Source organism: Colossoma macropomum, unplaced genomic scaffold (assembly GCF_904425465.1).
Source record: "Colossoma macropomum unplaced genomic scaffold, Colossoma_macropomum, whole genome shotgun sequence".
NCBI lineage: Eukaryota > Metazoa > Chordata > Actinopteri > Characiformes > Serrasalmidae > Colossoma > Colossoma macropomum.
Window position 1 is genome coordinate 43433972 of NW_023494785.1, and position 20939 is coordinate 43454910.

The 20939-nt window shown below is 40.3% G+C and overlaps 2 protein-coding genes across 6 annotated transcripts; both read right to left on the reverse strand.

Moving 5' to 3' along the window:
• Window positions 1–288: 288 nt before the first annotated feature.
• LOC118825367 (E3 ubiquitin-protein ligase TRIM17-like) lies at window positions 289–7728 on the reverse strand. Its single transcript, XM_036595957.1, has 6 exons — window positions 6967–7728; window positions 2879–2974; window positions 2538–2771; window positions 2142–2197; window positions 1942–2055; window positions 289–1290 (listed from the first exon to the last, which is right to left on the reverse strand). Exons 1-5 carry the CDS (start codon window positions 7423–7425, stop codon window positions 2019–2021), a joined length of 882 nt encoding a protein of 293 aa, XP_036451850.1. The 5' UTR covers window positions 7426–7728; the 3' UTR covers window positions 289–1290; window positions 1942–2018.
• LOC118825327 (nuclear factor 7, brain-like) lies at window positions 7297–14984 on the reverse strand. Of its 5 annotated transcripts, none has more exons than XR_005008657.1 (7): window positions 13958–14978; window positions 11385–11480; window positions 11044–11277; window positions 10657–10712; window positions 10451–10563; window positions 9280–9374; window positions 7297–7401 (listed from the first exon to the last, which is right to left on the reverse strand). XR_005008657.1 is itself a non-coding variant. In XM_036595945.1 (6 exons), exons 1-6 carry the CDS (start codon window positions 14390–14392, stop codon window positions 9334–9336), a joined length of 975 nt encoding a protein of 324 aa, XP_036451838.1. In that variant the 5' UTR covers window positions 14393–14978; the 3' UTR covers window positions 8424–9333. The 5 variants fall into 5 exon arrangements, 3 of the variants coding, with proteins under 3 accessions (XP_036451838.1, XP_036451844.1, XP_036451837.1); XR_005008659.1 differs by lacking the exon at window positions 7297–7401 and adding an exon at window positions 8427–8445; XM_036595945.1 differs by lacking the exon at window positions 7297–7401 and having other exon boundaries at window positions 8424–9374.
• Window positions 14985–20939: the final 5955 nt, after the last annotated feature.

Sequence of the window (20939 nt, forward strand, 5' to 3'; positions counted from 1 at the left end):
AATTAGCTTCTGTTATTTTCAGTTGCATGCATGAAACTACTGAACAAATACACAGCAACAGAAATCAAATTAGTTTTTTATTTGCTATCAGACACACAAAGGTGCATGTCAAAATTAATATATATGCATTTCCTCAACAAAATGATGTGCATATCGCTGTTGTCGGAAGAAAACCTCATATCTCCAAAATATAACTTTACAGGAGAAGGAAAAAACAAACTTTCCTTTTAATGTAAGTCAGTGGAACCAGACTTTTTTCCATCAGTTCCATTCGTCATGACATTTACATACAATATAAAGGGAAACAGCCATTTTCAAATTGTCAAAAAGTGAAAAATGTCAAAAATGGAGATACGAGGTTTTCGTCCAAAAGCGATATATTTCCTGAACACAGTTCAGCTCAAAACATAACTATTGCTTATATATTAAGAACTACAATAATGAAAAAAAAAGTTTTTTTAATTCAAATATTTTCTAGACAAAAAGAAACTCAAAATACAGTTTTATTCAAATGTTTTAGCCAAATTCCAGGTTGTTGTTGATTTTCTAAGTGAAAATAATTAACACATCCTCTACAGAGAACACTTCTGCACAGATTCACTCGAAAGTGGCCATGAAAATTCTGTAATAACTCTCTCTAGGACGAATCAATCTGAACAAAACAACATGCAATGCTCCTCAGTATATAGAGCTTCGAACAAGCCGGAATGCCCCTGCATCGGAGTGATGAGGTAGGTGCCGGACCGCCGTTGCAACATTTAACCTCCGTTTGCAACTTTCGGGTGCATACCGCCGTACCCCTTCATTTGTCTGGCAGAAAACAGAGATCACTTCCAGCATTGCATGTAATGCAATAGATTACACATACGTCAAAGTATGTAGGGTATTTATATCTCCCTGTAGTTTATTTATAAATTGTGTACTAAAATGTGCAGAAATGCCATATTTAGGTGTGTTCTCTGTAGCAGATGAGTTTACTTATTTTCACTTAGAAAATCAGCAATACATGTAATAGGACCTGATCTGGGTTGCTCAAACTTTTACATATGACTGTATAACTAGTAATTACATCAGCAATTACAGAACAAGCAATAAAAATCCCCTATTTCTAAACATGTTCTTTAATTTTCGTATCCAATATGAAAAACATTCACTCTTTTACAATATGACCCTAAATTTTCTTGCTGAAGCACCTTTAGATATCATGTTGGTCTCAGTACCAACAAACTGTAAGTGGGCAACTCTCCATTCAGATTCTGTTCAGCAGAGATGCAGAGGAAACGGGCAAATCTGCACGACAAGGAAAAACAGTTAATCAATATAGAACTTTTAACATTATGTGGAGCGTCTTCAGTTTCCACACACCTCGTTCTTGCATTGAAACCATGCATTGAAAGGTTCTTTCGGGAACCAAAAGTGGTTCTTCTTTGTCATTGCTCCAAAGAAATTTGAGCACCTTTTGAAATGTCAGTGAAATGTTAGATTTCCAAAAAATTGTTACTCCTCCTCTTTCAGCCCCCATTGCTTGCTAGCAGCTCAACATTTCACACTTAAAGAGACAGCAGTGTCCTAGTTGATCTGATAACAGAATTACGGGGATGAATATTTTATTTTGGCTAAAGTAAGTCAAAATATTCAAGTAGATTCCGTTCTGCTGGTGGAATGGCCACTAGGAGGCCTGCAGAATGACAGTATACACGTGAAACGTTTGAGTGCTGACATCACAACATAGGTAATACGTTACTTTTAGCATATGTCTAAGTTTACTTAAGCAAGTGAGTTCAGTTTTGCATTGTTTTTGGCAACATCTGAAGTGCTTTCTATTAGTTATTGCAAACCACCAATGCTCATTTATTAAACACTGTTGAAATGCTCTATCCCCAGACTTTTGATGAGCTGTTTGATTTGCATTAATTTTTTTAAATGGTTTTCCAAACTTACCTCATTGGATGGATTTGCACATCTCTTTACACACAGTGAACTTCAGGTCAGTCTCATAGGGCCCGAGGGACAGTGTGTCACGAAATAACTCTAACATCACTCACAGGTGATTGCCTAGTAAAAGGCATCAAATTTTCAATCCATTTCAGATCAGAGTATTTGGTAAAGCATTTTTACTTCAGTGCTTCTCCTGTACTCACATTCGTCGAGATGACGCTGTTTCCCCAGTAAGTGACTGTCCACACTCAGTCCACCACTGTGGGCATGTAAGCATTTAGTAAATGATGATCAAAATGTTTTTTTTTATTGATATTTCAAATTTCAAATAACAGATTTCCAAGTACCAGTTTTCTGTACCAAGACAGTAGTGATCTAGTGGATTTCCAATTTTGGATAATAACCAAAACAGACTATTTAGAACAATGATAAATGCCTTACATACATAATAATGGAAATGGGATAACGCTACCTTAATCAGAAACTAACCCATCTGTGCTAGAATTAGCTAATCTTATTCTAAAATGTTAATTTGTGTCAATTTCATTTTTCTAAACTTCCAATTAAAACGTCACTGAACAGAACAATAAAAGTCTAACCTGCAGGAACTGGCAGGGTTCGTCCGTCTCCAGGGCTGACACTAACACTCCTTGATTCACTTTCACTTCCGACAGCATTTCCTCCATTGAAAACAGGTTTACCTCCATACGTTCTAAAAGAGTATTCTCCTTCACCAACAGCAGTGCCTTTACCTCGTCCTCTTTGTCTCTCAGAAATTGGTGCATCTGCTCAAACTGCTCAGAAATCTGGTCTGACAGCGCCTTTGATTGCTCCTGCAATAAAAATAAATGAACATGTCCAGCATTTAGTGTATCATTAGGCCGTTAAGTTCACTAGAGTAACTTATTTCACTCAGACACTTACTTATTTTCCCACCTACCCTTGTTCTTATAATCTCGTCAGCCTGGCTCTCAATCAACTCCACCAGTGTCTCGTTTTCACAGACCAAAATGTCAAACTTCTCAGCTGCCTTCACCTAAAAGATGTATTAGTATCAACAAGTGGGTTAGACAAGCACGGCAAATGCTCGTGAAATTTTATGAGATTTTTAATGTAATTTGTTTTAAACCATTAGACTGTTGTTTCATCACATATGCCTGTGCTTACAAAAGAACTCAAAACTTATAATGGAAGTCAATGGGCAGTTGCTGAATTCTGTTAGTAAATGTTAATGCAAAATACATATTTGAGGAGAACGCTTGCATGAATTCATCAGTCAAAGATATTTATGAATTAAGGTATAAATCTGAATGATTTATTCATTCATGGAAGATGCTAGTCTTCCAGGGGGATGAACCTCTCTCCATCACTATAACCGAGTAGCCAGACTTTATTGATGTAGCTTAAGGAAACAACTTGTGCTTTTGTGTTTTTACTGCTACTTTAAAGTAACTTTAATCGTGCCACAGTAGCTAGTGGTGTCGGCTAATTTAGCTGAAGCTGGGTACATATTGCCAGGGATGGATCCCTGACAGAAGCCCCCATCCCAACGTCTCCACAGATGCTGAAAAGACAAACAAGGGGATAGCCACGGGGAATGGAACTGGGCGGTCTGGGCATCTACAATTGAATTCAACCTTAAGTAGAGGGTTTAATGTGTCCCTGGCAGAGACCCATGATTTTTTCTCTGAACCATATCCCTCCCTATCCACCAAATGCTGGAACTGTGCCCCGTTCTGCCTAATTCTAGGAGGCTGATTTTGGCAAAATCAGGAGCGCCAGCCACCATGACGGCAGGAAGTGGTGTATCCAGGCCTTCAGAATCGTCAGGGGCCCTGGCACCACAAGCCTCAGGAGAGAGACATGAAATGAGGGTGAAAAATGGAATTGTGAAAAAAAAGCTTTTGTCTCCTGATCGCTCTCCCCAGACTTTCTCACTGATTTGATCCATTCATCAGCAGCTGGAACCTCTTCACTACTCCTCATGTAGTTGAAGAGTGGAGGCTAGGGATGATGGTGGATCTGGAACTGTAAGAGGAGTGCGTCAAAGAATTCTGGGCATTTTCGACCCAGGAAAGATACCCGTCTCCACAATAGCTGTGAAGGTACCAGTTGAGCACTTGATTCAACTTCTTCACCTGGTAATTGGACTCTGGATGGTGTCCTAAAGTTAACCTAAAGGTCAGCACTCCAGGTCTCTTCCTTCCAGATCTGGGTCCTTTGGTGAAATGCTGTTTCCTTAGGCAGGTTGAAGCCATGGAAGATGTGGTGAGGGAGGAATGGTGACATTGCCTTTATGTATTGGGAGGTCTCTGACAAAGTCCACCGATAGATGTGTCCAGGGCTGTGGTGGTATGGGCAAGGTTTTCAAGGTACCAGCTGGTGGTTGATGTGTTCAGTGGCTGGTGAAGTGTGGGCTCAGGTGATCAGCCGACCTCTGAAGGCCTTTGGCACATCCATATTCCTCCTGTGCTTGCCAGATGGTCAAGGAACTCCAGCAGCAGCATCCTCAATCTCCTTGTTGAATGTCCCATTGGAGTGACCAATCAGGTGGACATCATTATGAGCTATGTAAGAATTCAATCAAAGACAAAAGGCCAACTCTCCACTCTCTTGCATTTTTTTCTTCTCCAGACAGACGATGTCTATTTCCGTGGGCTCTGGGGTTCCAGCTGGTGATGTAGTGGGTTTGCCAAAAGCAAAATTACCTTAGGAAACTGTCCAGCCAGATAGCCAGGGAGATGAGCTGGTCATGGGTTAGGGAGTCGACATGGCCGACCAAATTGGCCTGGAGCTTTTCACAAATCCCAAGTGAAACACCATGATGCGGTCATTTCATCCACTTGCAGTGGCTAGCATGCTGAAAATAAAAGCATATTCTGGCACAGAGCAGTGTTTCCTCTAGACTTGGTACCCTCCCCATATGGCCTGAAAGATTGTGGCCCACTCTCAAGCTCTCCTTGCAGCAAAAAGACTACAAAGGCAAATTTGGTGGAGTTGAATGGTTATGAGTAATGCACAGAAAACACTGTAACAAGCAGTGTGATTGCCATCAAACTCATTTCAGAGTTGTGAGGAACAACTGTGCTCTGAAAAGGGCTGTGGTTCTGTGGGTGGTTAGGCCATTAGTTGTTGGTTTTTGGAGTCTGCTGAATTTGATGTTGTCAATGTTGTTGTAACTGTTTTGGTTGCTGTTGTTGATTAATCAACATCTGACTCAAACTTGCTAAGATAAACACATGGCAAACCCAGAGGCTAATATCTGAGCTTAAACATAAATGAGACAAAGGCAAGGCAAGCATGGCTGTGAGGAGGTGGTATTTAAAAAGTCAGGTGTCAGTACTTGGAGAGAGCTCATCAGTGAAAACTGACGAAAAGTTCAAAACTATAATAACGCTGATCCTTATAAACCTTGATGATAAGAAATACCCACCTACTTTTACCTGTGTTCTGTAAAGCTTGTCCAAGCTTACATGAGTAGCAACAGAAGAACATAGAGTCTAGGGAATGGTTAAAGCCATTTGATATTTAGGAAAGTATAAGTGGTTAAATAGGTTGTATGTACCTTATTGGCCTGGAATGCCTCACTCAGATTTTTGAACCTGTGCCCCTGATGTCTTTGGTCCCCTCTGCAGGCCACAAAGATGAGTTTGTGATCCGCCTCACAGAAAAGGCTGAATGTCTCGAAGGGGTTGGGACATTAGTCTGTAGAGGTCCAGTTTTGTCTCCTCAGGGTGGACATTGATGTTTCTCTGAGGGCTTCCTGTTCCTCCAGATGGGCTCTGACAGCGTCCACGATGTTCCTCAAAGCTCGATTGACCCTGACGTCATCCCCCTGAAGGGACTCCGGCACTCTGGACATCTGTTTTCATCACCATTCATGGCCAAGTGATGCACACTCTACAGTAGGAGTGTTGGCATGGAAGACACACCAGATCCCTTAAATTGTGCAAGCACACTCCACATTGAATGTGCATAGACAAGAAAGCCATTGGAGAAATGTAAGTGTGCTTAATCCAAAATCAATTGATTTCAACTCAGTAGTGCTTTTCTTCTCTTTCTGCATGGCTGTAGCCTCGAATTATCTCCAAACTTGACTCCAAAATCGACTCCAAACACAACTCCACTGAGCTGACTAAAGTGAAAGTATGAAGATTTCCACAGTCATGATTCAATCACAAACACCTGCACAACTTAGGAATTTTCTTTCCTTCCTTATACATACTTTAAGCACATGGCAAGACCGGTTTTATAAGTGGTTCTCAGAAAGATAAGTATTAATACAATGTGAGGAACTTGTGGACATGTGGCTGTGTTATTGCCCCACTAGGCATGTTGCTCGCGGTGCACCCTCACAGCATACGCCATGTTCCTGAGCACCCCTTTGGAACGTAGGTCCCACATGGTGTAAGGCCGGTGGCATTAGTTGGAAACAACTAGAGACCACTGAAAGTGACTGCTAACACACTGCCTGCAGAAAGTGTGGTCAGCAGATTGACCAGGCCTACGAAATCTAACAAGGAAAAAGAGCTCTGGATCTGCTTGGTCAGACAAGAATCTATTGTAGCTTTTCTTCTTAAGATTTGTCCATTCCCTTTTTGAAATCTCCAGTCTCACCTACTTTGGTGCAGTGGTTTCTGTATCAATGTGCTTGATTACTCTCATGCCAAAATCTTCCACTGAGCTTTTTGGTTTCTGCTGCCTTGTCCACCGGTGGCCTTAGTGTTTATTGTTATCCCCATGTATGCTAATCAGTCTCATGCTGGGGCAGGTTGGCACAAGCGCACATCACAAATTTAATCAGGAGTGAATTAATTGTAGAGCATACTTTCTAATATTTAATGTGTCTGGTTTTACTCAAGAGGTCAAGCTTTCAGTTACCGACAGCTTGGTTATCCTAACATATGGTTAACTGGAGATATACAACATGGAAACTGTCTCCAATTAACCCCAGTTTCTCCTACTCTGGTGCAGTGTTTTTTAGTATCAATGTGCTTGATCACTTTCACACCAACATTTTCCACTGACCTTTTTGGGTTCTGCTGCCTCGTCCACCGGTTTGAACTTGTGGCCTTGGTGTTTTTCGCCGTAAATACAGATCAGACACACTAATTTCTGATCTGTTTCACAGAACAGTTTCAGTCTTTCAGCGTGGTCCGGACACACCAGCTTCTCCGGCACCACCACCGGCCCGGCTCTGGTGCTGTCCGGTCCGCCGGAGGCTGTGTTTTGTTCTCTCAGGGCTTGTTGCACAGAGAGATGTTCCCTCACGGCATCCACCATGTTCCTGAGAACCCGGTTGGAGCGCAGGTCCCACATGGTGTAGGGCCGGCGACATTCTGGACACAGCCGGCGACCCCTGTTAGTCTGGGAGTGATTGCTGATGCACTGCCGGCAGAATGTGTGGTCACACAGCAGACTGACCGGGTCCTCAAAATCTCCCAAACACACGGCACACTGGATCTGCTTAGAGAGACGAGAATCCATTGGGGCTTTTCTTCTTAAGCTTTGTCCTGGCTCTGTTAAAAGTCTGCTCCTAGAGTTCCTGTAGCCCAGCTGGTGCTAACAATGCTAAGCTTGTACGTTTGGTTCCCAAGGAGCACATGTTCTAGTAAGTTGCTATGGATAAATATGGATATGCATGATATAAACACGAAGACATGTCTTCGAAATGTCTCTAGACATTCACTGGCAGAGAAAGTTTCAGAATCCCCCTGGTCCTAATAGCAGCTGGGGTCTGGCAGAAAATCTCCACCACGCAAGGGGGTTTTTCTGGACATGTTAGCTCGTCCCCTCCTGGCTAACATGTTTCCTTCAGTATTCTATATTTAACCTTTAACCATGTGGTTCAGGATGCTTACAAACATTCCCCCTCATAAAATCTGGCTAATAGCAAGATGCTCACTTTACTGTACAGTGAAGTTCTATGAACACTACGGTTCGCAGCCTATTAGCATTACAGTTCTTTACAGTCACAGGAGACAACTTGTCATCTTTTACCTGACATTGCATATTTTTAGTTCCCTGTAAATAATAATGTAATATACTTCAAAAGTAATTGTATCCATCTGTAACAAGCTAAGAATCCACAGAAACAAAGCATTAGCTCAAATTACAGATATCTTTCAGCTTTGACCTTCTGACTGACGTGAAGGAAACAAACAGGTGTCTGGATTGTCACATGGAAATAAAATGAGTCAGCGCTCCTGCCGGACTCTCTGTTGTCCCTTCACTCTATAATTAGCTTCTGTTATTTTCAGTTGCGTACATGAAACTACTGAACAAATACACAGCAACAGAAATCAAATTCGTTTTTTATTTGCTATCAGACACACAAAGGTCCATCCATCCATCCATCCATCCATCATCTAAACCGCTTATCCTTCTGGGTTGCGGTGGGTGCTGGAGCCTATCCCAGCTGTCATTGGGCGGAAGGCAGGATACACCCTGGACAGGTCGCCAGTCCATCGCAGGGCAGACAGACAGACATACACATTCACACACTCACTACACACAAAGGTGCATGTCAAAATTAATATATATGCATTTCCTCAACAAAATGATGTGCATATCGCTGTTGTCGGAAGAAAACCTCATATCTCCAAAATTATAACTTTACAGGAGAAGGAAAAAACAAACTTTCCTTTTAATGTAAGTCAATGGAACCAGACTTTTTTCCAAGTAATTTTGGGTAAGTTCTTTTAGTACATTCGTCCTGAAATTTACATACAATGTAAAGGGAAACAGCCATTTTCAAATTATGTCAAAAACTGAAAAATGTCAAAAATGGAGATACGAGGTTTTCTTCCCGACAACAGCCAGATATTTTCTGAAACACAGTTCAGCCCAAAACATAACTATTGTTTATATATTACGAACTTTTCCAGTTAAATTTTTTTAATGCAAGTTTTTAATTTAATGATTTTCTAATGAAAATAATTAACACATCCTCCACAGAGAACACCTCTGCACATTTTAATGCAGTTACTGTTTATTTGCTTTAACATATACTAAAATGCAACCTATGCTAAAGTTGTGGTACATTTTATAGTTTATTTATAAATTGTGCACTAAAATGTGCAGAAATGCCATATTTAGGTGTGTTCTCTGTAGCAGATGAGTTTACTTATTTTCACTTAGAAAATCAGCAATACATGTAATAGGACCTGATCTGGGTTGCTCAAACTTTTACATATGACTATATAACTAGTAATTACATCAGCAATTACAGGACAAGTAATAAAAAATCCCCTAATTCTAAACATGTTCTTCAATTTTGTATCCAATATGAAAAACATTCACTCTTTTACAATATGATCCAAAATGTTCTTGCTGAAGCACCTTTAGATATCATGTTGGTCTCAGTACCAAGTAAGTAGGTGGGCAACTCTCCATTCAGATTATGTTCAGCGGAGATACAGAGGAAACGGGCAAATCTGCACGACAAGGAAAAACAGTTAATCAACATAGAACTTTGACATTATGTGGAGCGTCTTCAGTTCCACACACCTCATTTATGAGGAATGTGCATTGAAAGGTTCTTTAGGGAAATAAATGTTTTCCTGTCATTGCTCCAAAGAGCCTTTGGGTTCGGGAACACTTTTAGAAATTTTCCATTAAATGTTAGATTTCAACTGTTACTTTTCAGAAAAATGGTTTAGTATGTGTTGATATTTTGGGTAAATGTACCTTCAACATGCTTAATGTTCATCAAAAGCTGCTCAACGCGACTCTACTTGCTTTTTTGGTTCTCCATTATGCAAATCTAGTGCCTATTTTCGGTATCACCTCTGTCGAGGCGCCAAGCAAGCTGAGCTGATACCAGAAGGTGATGTGGAAAGACTGCAGACTACTGACTGGTCGGAGAGAAACGTTACTATTGCCCTAAACACATATGCTAACATTAGCTACCAGGTTAGTGTAGCCTCTTGTGTCACCTTTGAGCAACCAGAATTTGTCTTGCTGCCATCAGTCTCTTTAAAACAACATTTGTCTTGGCAGTTTCATGTGGCATTGCTCGCCTTTTATCTCGGCATGGCCGTCTTTGTGGAAAGGTGTGAATTGTTTTTCACAGCAGGGGGTTCTTACCCCTCCTCTCTCAGCCCCCATTGCTCACTTGCAGAGACAGCAGTGTCCTAGTTAATCTGATAACAGAGTTATGGGGATGAATATTTTATTTTGGCCAAAATAAATAAAAATGTTCAAGTAGATTCTGTTCTGCTGGTGTAATGGCCACTAGGAGGCCTGCAGAAAGACAGTATACACCTGAAACGTTTGAGTGACATCACAACATAGGTAATACGTTTTTTCCCAAGGTAGGAATTTTGTCTAAGTTTACTTAAGCAAGTGAGTTCAGTTTTGCATTGTTTTTGGCAACATCTGAAGTGCTTTCTATTAGTTATTGCAAACCACCAATGCTCATGTATTAAACACTGTTGAAATGCTCTATCCCCAGACTTTTGATGAGCTATTTGATTTGCATTATTTTTTTTAAATGGTTTTCCAAACTTACCTCGTTGGATGGATTTGCACATGTCTTTACACACAGTGACCTTCAGGTCAGTCTCATAGGGCCCGAGGAACAGTGTGTCACGAATAACTCTAACATCACTCACAGGTGATCGCCTAATAAAAGGCATCACATTTTTTTTCAGAATGATATTTCAGATCTGAGTATTTAGTAAAGCATTTTTACTTCAGTGCTTCTAGTGTACTCACATTTGTTGAGATGACGCTGTTTGCCCAATAAGTGACTGTCCACACTCAGTCCACCACTGTGGGCACATTAGCATTTACTAAGTGATAGTCAAAATGTTTTTATTAATTGACAGATATTTCAAATTTCAAATTACAAATAACAGATTTCCAAGTACCAGTTTTCTGTACCAAGACAGTGGTGATCCAGTGAATTTCCAATTTTGGATAATAACCGAAACAGACTATTTAGAACAATGATAAATGTCTTACATATGTAATAGTGGAAATGGGATAACGCTACCTTAATCAGAAACTAACCCATCTGTGCTAGAATTAGCTAATCTTATTCTAAAAATGTAAATTTGTTTCCAATTAAAACGTCACTGAACAGAACAATAAAAGTCTAACCTGCAGGAACTGGCAGGGTTCGTCCGTCTCCAGGGCTGACACTAACACTCCTTGATTCACTTTCACTTCCGACAGCATTTCCTCCATTGAAAACAGGTTTACCTCCATACGTTCTAAAATATTATCCTCCTCCACCAACAGCAGTGCCTTTACCTCGTCCTCTTTGTCTCTCAGAAATTGGTGCATCTGCTCAAACTGCTCAGAAATCTGGTCTGACAGCGCCTTTGATTGCTCCTGCAATAAAAATAAATGAACATGTCCGTAATTTTGTGTATCTTTAGGCCGTTAAGTGCACTAGAGTAACTTATTTCACTCAGACACTTACTTATTTTCCCACCTACCCTTGTTCTTATAATCTCGTCAGCCTGGCTCTCAATCAACTCCACCAGTGTCTCGTTTTCACAGACCAAAATGTCAAACTTCTCAGCTGCCTTCAACTAAAAGATGTATTAGTATCAACAAGTGGGTTAGACAAGCACGACAAATGCTCACAAAATTTTATGAGATTTTTAATGTAATTTGTTTTAACCCATTAGACTGTTGTTTCATCACATATGCCTGTGCTTACAAAAGAACTCAAAACTTATAATGGAAGTCAATGAGCAGTTGCTGAATTCTGTTAGTAAATGTTAATGCAAAATACATATTTGTGGAGTACGCTTGCATGAATTCATCAGTCAAAGATATTTATGAATTGAGGTAAATCTGAATGATTTATTATTCATGGAAGATGCTAGTCTTCCAGGGGGATGAACCTCTCTCCATCACTATAACCGAGTAGCCAGACTTTATTGATGTAGCTCAAGGAAACAACTTGTGCTTTTGTGTTTTTACTGCTACTTTAAAGTAACTTTAATCGTGCCACAGTAGCTAGTGGTGTTGGCTAATTTAGCTGAAGCTGGGTGCATATTGCCAGGGATGGATCTCTGACAGAAGCCCTCATCCCAACGACTCCGTGGATGCTGAAAAGACAAACAAGGGGATGGCCATGGGGAATGGAACTGGGCGGTCTGGGCATCTACGATTGAATTCAACCTTAAGTAGAGGGTTTAATGTGTACCTGGCAGGAACCCATGATCTTTTCTCCGAACCATATCCCTCCCTATCCACCAAATGCTGGAACTGTGCCCCGTTCTGCCTAAATCTAGGAGACGGTTTTGGCAAATTCAGGAGCTCCAGCCACCATGACGGCAGGAAGTGGTGTATCCAGGCGTTCAGAATCGTCAGGGGCCCTGGCACCACAAGCCTCAGGAGAGAGACATGAAATGAGGGTGAAAAATGGAATTGTGAAAAAAAAGCTTTTGTCTCCTGATCGCTCTCCCCAGACTTTCTCACTGATTTGATCCATTCATCAGCAGCTGGAACCTCTTCACTACTCCTCATGTAGTTGAAGAGTGGAGGCTGGGGTTGATGGTAGATCTGGAAGGGTGTGAGGAGTGCATCAAAGAATTCTGGGCATTTTCAACCCAGGAAAGATACCCGTCTCCACAATAGCTGTGAAGGTACCAGCTGAGCACTTAATTCAACTTCTTCACCTGGATGATGTCCTAAAGTTAACCTGATGTTTAGCACTCCAGATCTCTTCCTTCCATATCTGAGTCCCTTGGTAAAATGCTATGTCCTCAGGCAGGTTCAAGCCATGAAACACATGGTGAGGGAGGGCCAGTCTGGAGACCAGTGGGCATACTTGGAAGTAGGATAAAACAGCAGGCTTAAGAGAACCGATCGATCTCAACCAGAATGGTGACAATACCTTTAGATATTGGGAGGTCTGTGACAAAGTCCACCGACAGATGTGTCCAGGGCTTTGATGGTGTGGAACCAGCTGGTAGTTGACGTGGCTGGTGAAGTGTGGGCTCAGGTGATCAGCCGAACTCTGAAGGCCTCTGGCACATATATATTCCTGCTGTGCTTGCCAGATGGTCAAGGAACTCCAGCAATAGCATCCTCAATCTCCTTGTTGATGTCCCAGAGGATTGGAGTGACCAATCAGGTGGACATCATTATGAGCTGTGTAAGAATTCAATCAAAGACAAAGGCCAACTCTCCACTCTCTTGCATTTTTTTTGCATGTCTATTTCCATGGGCTCAGGGGTTCCAGCTGGTGATGTAGTGGGTTTGCCAAAAGCGACATTACCTTAGGAAACTGTCCAGCCAGATAGCCAGGGAGATGAGCTGGTCATGGGTTAGGGAGTCAACATGGCCGACCAAATTGGCCTGGAGCTTCTCACAAATCCCCAGTGAAACAACATGATGTGGTCATTTCATCCACTTGCAGTGGCTAGCATGCTGAAAATAAAAGCATATTCTGGCACAGAGCAGTGTTTCCTCTAGACTTGGTACCCTCCCCATATGGCCTGAAAGATTGTGGCCCACTCTCAAGCTCTCCCTGTAAGTAAAAAGACTACAAAGGCAAATTTGGTGGTGTTACTAGAAAAGCTTGAATGATTATGAGTAATGCACATAAAACACTGTAACAAGCAGTGTGACTGCCATCATACTCATTTCAGAGTTGTGAGGAACAACTGTGCTCTAGTTGCAGTTGTTGATTAATCAACATCTGACTCAAACTTGCTAAGATAAACACATGGCAAACCCAGAGGCTAATATCTGAGCTTAAACATAAATGAGACAAAGGCAAGGCAAGCATGGCTGTGAGGAGGTGGTATTTAAAAAGTCAGGTGTCAGTATTTGGAGAGAGCTCATCAGTGAAAACTGACGAAAAGTTCAAAACTATAATAACGCTGATCCTTATAAACCTTGATGATAAGAAATACCCACCTACCTTTTACCTGTGTTCTGTAAAGCTTGTCCAGGCTTACATGAGTAGCAATGAAAGAACATAGAGTCTAGGGAATGGTTAAAGCCATTTGATATTTAGGAAAGTATAAGTGGTTAAATAGGTTGTATGTACCTTATTGGCCTGGAATGCCTCACTCAGATTTTTGAACCTGTGCCCCTGATGTCTTCGGTCCCCTCTGCAGGCCACACAGATGAGTTTGTGATCCGTCTCACAGAAAAGGCTGAATGTCTCGAAGTGGTTGGGACATTGGTCTGTAGAGGTCCAGTTTTGTCTCCTCAGGGTGGACATTGATGTTTCTCTGAGGGATTCCTGTTCCTCCAGATGGGCTCTGACAGCATCCACGATGTTCCTCAAAGTTCGATTGACCCTGACGTCCTCCCTCCTGAAGGGACTCCGGCACTCTGGACATCTGTTTTCATCGCCATTCACGGCCAAGTGACGGGTGATGCACACTCTACAGTAGGAGTGTTGGCATGGAAGACACACCGGATCCCTTAAATCATGCAAGCACACTCCACATTGAATGTGCATAGACAAGGAAGCCATTGGAGAAATGTAAGTATGCTTAATCCAAAATCAATTGATTAATTTGCTTTTCTTCTCTTTCTGCGCGGCTGTAGCCTCGAATTATCTCCAAACTCGACTCAACACCACTGAGCTGACTAAAGTGAAAGTATGAAGATTTCCACAGTCATGATTCAATCACAAACACTTGCACAACTTAGGAATTTTCTTTCCTTCCTTATGCATACTTTAAGCACATGGCAAGACCGGTTTTGTAAGTCGTTCTCAGAAAGACAAATAACTATTACTACGGTGTGAGGAACTTTGAGGACATGTGGCTGTGTTCCTGCCCCACCAGGCATGTTGCTGGCGGCCCCCCCTTACAGCATCCGCCATGTTCCTGAGCACCCCTTTGGAACGTAGGTCCCGCATGGTGTAAGGCCGGCGGCGTTCTGGACACAACCGGAGACCCCTGAAAGTGACTGCTAACACACTGCCTGCAGAAAGTGTGTTCACACAGCAGATTGACCAGGCCTACGAAATCTTACAAGCAAACAGAGCTCTGGATCTGCTTGGTCAGACAAAAATCTATTGTAGCTTTTCTTCTTAAGGTTTGTCCTTGCTCTGTTTGAAATCTTAAGTGGGTCACTATGGATAAATATAAATATAAATATAAATATAAAATGCTGAATGTAAAGTATTTATAATGGTAAAAAGTAGTTAGACCAAACTAATCTTAATGTTTGCTAGTTAGGCAAAAATACTGCGTGAAGAGACAGAGCCCTAGATTAGAGGTCTGCAGGGATTGATTTCATCCCTCTTTCACAGAAAACCTGCACCCATTGCTTGCTTCCGCCCACAATCCAAGTATTTTGTCCCCCTCCCACACACAGACCAGTATAACCAGTTTCCATCTGCGTTAGTCGTGGTTGAAAATCACTACTGTATGTCAGACTTTCCTTTATTTTGCTTTATTGTGGTGTGGTCAGCTTATTTAGAGCACTTTTCCCAGCTGCAGCTATCTGACTGTATGAAGGATCCACCATTTCTGGAGCCTACAAGAAAGCAATTCACATGATTGTTCACATGATAGGTTGCTTCTATTTAGACCTAGTTAAGAACGTTTATGTAGAATAAGTTTGGTTGTCATGCTGTTAGATATTATTTATATATGCCACTTATTAAGTGACAGTTGTCATTTATTTTGGCTATTCATTAATTTTTGGGATTTCTCCACACTCTTAAAGATGGTGCTCGAAAGGTTCTTTGGAAAATGAAGATAAAACCATTAACAACTAAAGAACCCATTGCATAATTAAAGGGTTCTTTGCATCATAAAAGCGTTCTTCAAATTGATGGAAAATGTGCATGAATGTGCTATAGATGGTTCTATATAGAACCATTTTGAGGTTCTTCTATTGTTACAAGCTTGACACTATAACAACAGAAGAACCCTTTGGAACCTTCAAAAAGGTTCTGTATAGAACCGTCTAAAGCACATTCTCCATGTGCTCCATGTGAAGAACAATTTCATTATGCAAACATTATGCAAACCTTTAATCATGCATTCTTTGTGTTCATATACATAGTACTGCACGTGACCCTGACTTTTAGACCTGTGCCACAAGATATCGTGGGTCTGCAGACCTCTATCCCAGAACAAGAATGCTGGAAAGGTTATCTCTAATTTAAATTGTAACCTGTTAGAACCCCAAACCAGCATCACAAATACATAAATTAGCCAGGTATAAATGTATATAATTTAGACAGCTTGTGGTCATTCTTATTAGTTAGCCTCTTATTTTACAGTACATCAGTTAGCAAGAAGGGGTCCCAAAAAATCCTGCTTAGGACCCCAAAAGGCTAGAGCTTTCCCTGTATCTAAATGTCTCTCGCCATTCACTGGCAGAGAAAGTGCATTCAGAGTCCCTTTGGTCCAGTTGCTGTCCTCCAGACAGCTGGCAGCAAATGTCCACACAAGGGGGATTTTCTGGGTGTGTTAGTCCAGGACTTGCCCAGAAATTTAAACTAGCATATGTTTTTCTCAGTATTCTAAATTTAACCCTTTAACCAGGTGGTTCAAGGTGCTGACAAACATCCCCCTCACCAAATTTGGCCAGTAATGAGTGGAAAGGCCCTCACAGTACTGTACAATGTAGTTCTACAAACAACGCTACAGGGAGTGGCCTATCAGCATTGCAGTTCTTTACAGTTACAGGAAACAGCACAGAGCTTGTCATCTTCTACATCAGATTTAATTACAGTGAGCTGGAAACCTACAACGTAATATGCTTTAGTAACTCTAACAACTTTCCGGTGTTAGCTCAAATGACAGAAAACAGCTTTGACTTTCTCTGAAATGCAGATCAGCAGGTGTCGGGATTGTCACAAGGAAATAAATTGCTCTGCGCACCTACTTTCTGTTTCACTCTCACTCTATAATTAACAATATATTCTAAATGTATTTATGAAATATATTTTTGCAATAAATTAAAGTGGCCAAAACATATATTTGGGTCATTCTACAGCAACGTCCACTTTTCCATATACCCATAGGAGTCACTGGTGTTACCAATCCTCATTGGCGTTACATATAAGAAAGGAAACACCAGAGACATTTTTGATAAAAAATGCATTTTACAAAATAACTGCTACACAGCATCAAACCACATGTTGTCAATCATGGAATATCCACTAAAATATGTAATTTAATCCATTTGTGTTCTATTTTTTCACAGTTAGAATAAAGTCGGTCACACCAGTGACTTCAGCTAAAAGCTTCATATGAAATCATGAGCTAAATGAGAAAATCTCTGATAACTAAGACACAGTGGACTCACCATGAGCTTTTCTTCATAGATCCTCAGAAAACAGGTAAAAGGAAGTCAAGTGATGTCATCGGTGTGACTTATTTCAAAATAAGAAATTTTTGTTATGCGGTAACACCAGTGACACGACTCCTGGGGACAACAACTTTCTTTATATCTTTTATAATATTTGGCTTTTGTTTTCTTTGTCATTTAATTGATATATTCAATAGTCATGTATAGATTATTGTAGTTAAAATAGCAGAAAAATGTTTTTTTTTTCTTCAAAATATGGCCTCAGCCTTCACACGTGACTGTGAGGATGAGCTCTTCTGTGGTGCTTGGAATTTGACAATTGATTTAAAAACCAACATTGCTAAATTCATGGCTGAAGAAGGTGTAATTGTTAAGAAAACGTATTGCTTTATTTTAAAATATTAATTGTAACCTTACCATGTTTTTTAAGTGTAATATATCTCTAAATGCTAGGGACACAAAAATGGACATTTCTGTAGAATGACCCATTTGTTAAATATATTTTTTTAAATGCATTTATTTGTATTTATTATACTTTTTCGATTGTTTGTAGTGTTAACAAAAGTTTAACTAAATATACATGAGCTGAATGAACGGTACTGACTTTACATTAACCGTGTACGTCTGCAGTAAGACACTCACACACAATGTACTTCAAATAAACAAGATATCAAATCATAACTGCATTTTCACAAAGTATCAATACCTGCAACACTTGCTTCTGTCATGTTAAAGGTTCATTTGATCATATTTAAAATGAAGATACTGGAATACAAATTCATTTCTAAAGGTATCAGACAGAGAAGCCCATTAGACAGGATTTCAGAAATTAGATGCATGTGTGTGTATATATATATATCACACATGCATCTATTTTAGCTGGATTTTAGCTCAGATTTCTCAGTGCATGTGAACTCTTACTCTGATTTCTTTCGGATTTCTCAGTCTGCGCATGTGCAAAAACAGACAGCAGTACTGGAAATAAGCGAGCAGCCTGACCAGAGCTCGGCCAAATGAAGGATTTGAATATTCTTCATCTTCTAGATGATGTATGTTCATATTTTCAGGTAAAGTGGTGCAATGTTGCAAAGCCACAGCATGAAGTTTGAGTTTTACGTTACGTTTACATCAAGCCTTAAGCGGAAATCTGATTACTGTCTGACTCATGTAGACCTGGAGTTTTCCCCGTTATCTGAATACTAAAGTGCATGTAAACGTGTTGATCGGATTACTGAGAATCTGATTTTCTGCAGTTATCAGATGTTTAATTGCATTTAAACGCACTCACAGACATGCTATCTGTGTGGCAGTGTGAACAACAAAAAACACACTGAATCGGACATTTTCAATTCCGGTTTAGGACACTTTCATATGTGGTATCGGAATCTGATTTGTATCTAATATGCGGCAATATGACTCAGTCTGAACAGCCAGATCAGAATTCATGCAACTTTTGCGTCAATCCAACTCAACATTCATCATAATTTCGCGCTGCCGAGAGGAAGGATGGACGACAGCAGTGATGGAGGATTTCAGTGGTGGGACAGGGCGGTAACAGACGTCAAACATTTGGGGTGACGTTTCAGTACAAACAATATTAGAAGGCGCTCACTAGATTTAGAAAGAAATGGCCGCAGGAGAACGTGGCTGTGGTGTCAAAGAAAAGTTAAAAGTCTGAACAGAAAGAACCCAAAGAGCCAAAGAAGTGTCCATGGCTGAATAACGTGACACAAATACACAAATTAGCCAGGTATAAATGTATATAATTTAGACAGCTTGTGGTCATTCTTATTAGTTAGCCTCTTATTTTACAGTACATCAGTTAGCAAGAAGGGGCCCCAAAAAATCCTGCTTAGGACCCCAAAAGGCTAGAGCTTTCCCTGCATCTAAATGTCTCTCGCCATTCACTGGCAGAGAAAGTGCATTCAGAATCCCTTCGGTCCAGTTGCTGTCCTCCAGACAGCTGGCAGCAAATGTCCACACAAGGGGGATTTTCTGGGTGTGTTAGTCCAGGACTTGCCCAGAAATTTAAACTAGCATATGTTTTTCTCAGTATTCTAAATTAAACCCTTTAACCAGGTGGTTCAAGGTGCTGACAAACATCCCCCTCACCAAATTTGGCCAGTAATGAGTGTGGAAAGGCCCTCACAGTACTGTACAATGTAGTTCTACAAACAACGCTACAGGGAGTGGCCTATCAGCATTGCAGTTCTTTACAGTTACAGGAAACAGCACAGAGCTTGTCATCTTCTACATCAGATTTAATTACAGTGAGCTGGAAACCTACAACGTAATATGCTTTAGTAACTCCAGCAACTTTCCGGTGTTAGCTCAAATGACAGAAAACAGCTTTGACTTTCTCTGAAATGCAGATCAGCAGGTGTCAGGATTGTCACAAGGAAATAAATTGCTCTGCGCACCTACTTTCTGTTTCCCTCTCACTCTATAATTAACAATATATTCTATGTATGTATTTATGAAATATATTTTTGCAATAAATTAAAATGGCCAAAACATATATTTGGGTCATTCTACAGCAACGTCCACTTTTCCATATACCCATAGGAGTCACTGGTGTTACCAATCCTCATTGGCGTTACATATAAGAAAGAAAACACCATTTTTGATAAAAAATGCATTTTACAAAATTTCTGCTACACAGCATCAAACCACATGTTGTCCATCATGGAATATCCACTAAAATATGGAATTTAATCCATTTATATTCTATTTTTTCCACAATTACCTCAGAATAAAGTCCTTTTACAGTGACCTTTTACAGTAAGCTCGGACGCGTTCTGGATGATGAGCCCAGCTGTCAGCTGTGTCAGCTAGCTTTGGGCTAGCGGCTGTTACTGTTTGATTGTTTACTTCTGATTGTCTACTTTTGTGTAGGCTGGTCAGTTTAGGCGTGTGCTCATTAATGTTCACACTAGTTTCAGATGTAGGTCACATTAAAAAGATTGTTAACAGTCAAAAAAATCTGATTTGGTGAGAAAATCAGATTTGGGTCACTTTTACCTGCTGTGAGAACGTAGCCAAAATGTGTTAAATTGTGATTGCACAATTAAAAAAAAATTCAATGACATTTTCTTTAAGAAATAAAATATATTTATTATACTTACTAGACAAACTAAAACACACATTGACATGAATTTTGTACTTTTAATTTATAAACACTATTTTATGAGCATAACTAAGTTTCATCAATCTTAATATGTGCGCTCTTCAAAAAAGGTGGTTCCTCAAGAGTTCTTTAGCAAAGAAAATGGTTCTATATAGAACCATGGACACTCAAAGAACCTTTTGCAAGATTACAAGGTTCTTTGCATCATGAAAGTGTTCTTCAGATTGATGGAATGTGCATGAACGTGCTACCAAGGTTCTATATAGTCAAAGTTTATTTATTTAATATGTAGCACCCAAAAGGGTTCGGCTATTGTTACAAGCTTGACATTGTAACAGTAGAAGAACCCTTTGTGGTGCTATACAGAACCTTTTCAGAAGGTTTTATGTGGAACCTTTTTAAAAAAGGTTCTACATAGCACCAAAAAGGGTTCTGCTATTGTTACAAGCTTGACAATGTAACAATAAAAGAACCCTTTTTGGTGATAATTTGGACATTCCTCAGAAGGTTTTATGTAGAACCTTTTTGAAAAAGGTTCTCTATAGTCAAAGTTTATTTATTTAATATGTAGCACCCAGAAGGGTTCTGCTGTTGTTACAAGCACAGTAGAAGAACCCTT

Coding starts and splice junctions, on each gene's coding strand:
- LOC118825327 (XM_036595944.1), bottom strand. CDS start 14,392: ATGGCTTCCTTGTCTATGCACATTCAATGTGGAGTGTGCTTGCATGAT. Junction 11,278..11,384: donor ACGAGATTATAAGAACAAGG/GTAGGTGGGAAA, acceptor TTTTTATTGCAG/GAGCAATCAAAGGCGCTGTC. Junction 10,713..11,043: donor AACCCTGCCAGTTCCTGCAG/GTTAGACTTTTA, acceptor ATGTGCCCACAG/TGGTGGACTGAGTGTGGACA.
- LOC118825367 (XM_036595957.1), bottom strand. CDS start 7,425: ATGGATTCTCGTCTCTCTAAGCAGATCCAGTGTGCCGTGTGTTTGGGA. Junction 2,772..2,878: donor ACGAGATTATAAGAACAAGG/GTAGGTGGGAAA, acceptor TTTTTATTGCAG/GAGCAATCAAAGGCGCTGTC. Junction 2,198..2,537: donor AACCCTGCCAGTTCCTGCAG/GTTAGACTTTTA, acceptor ACATGCCCACAG/TGGTGGACTGAGTGTGGACA.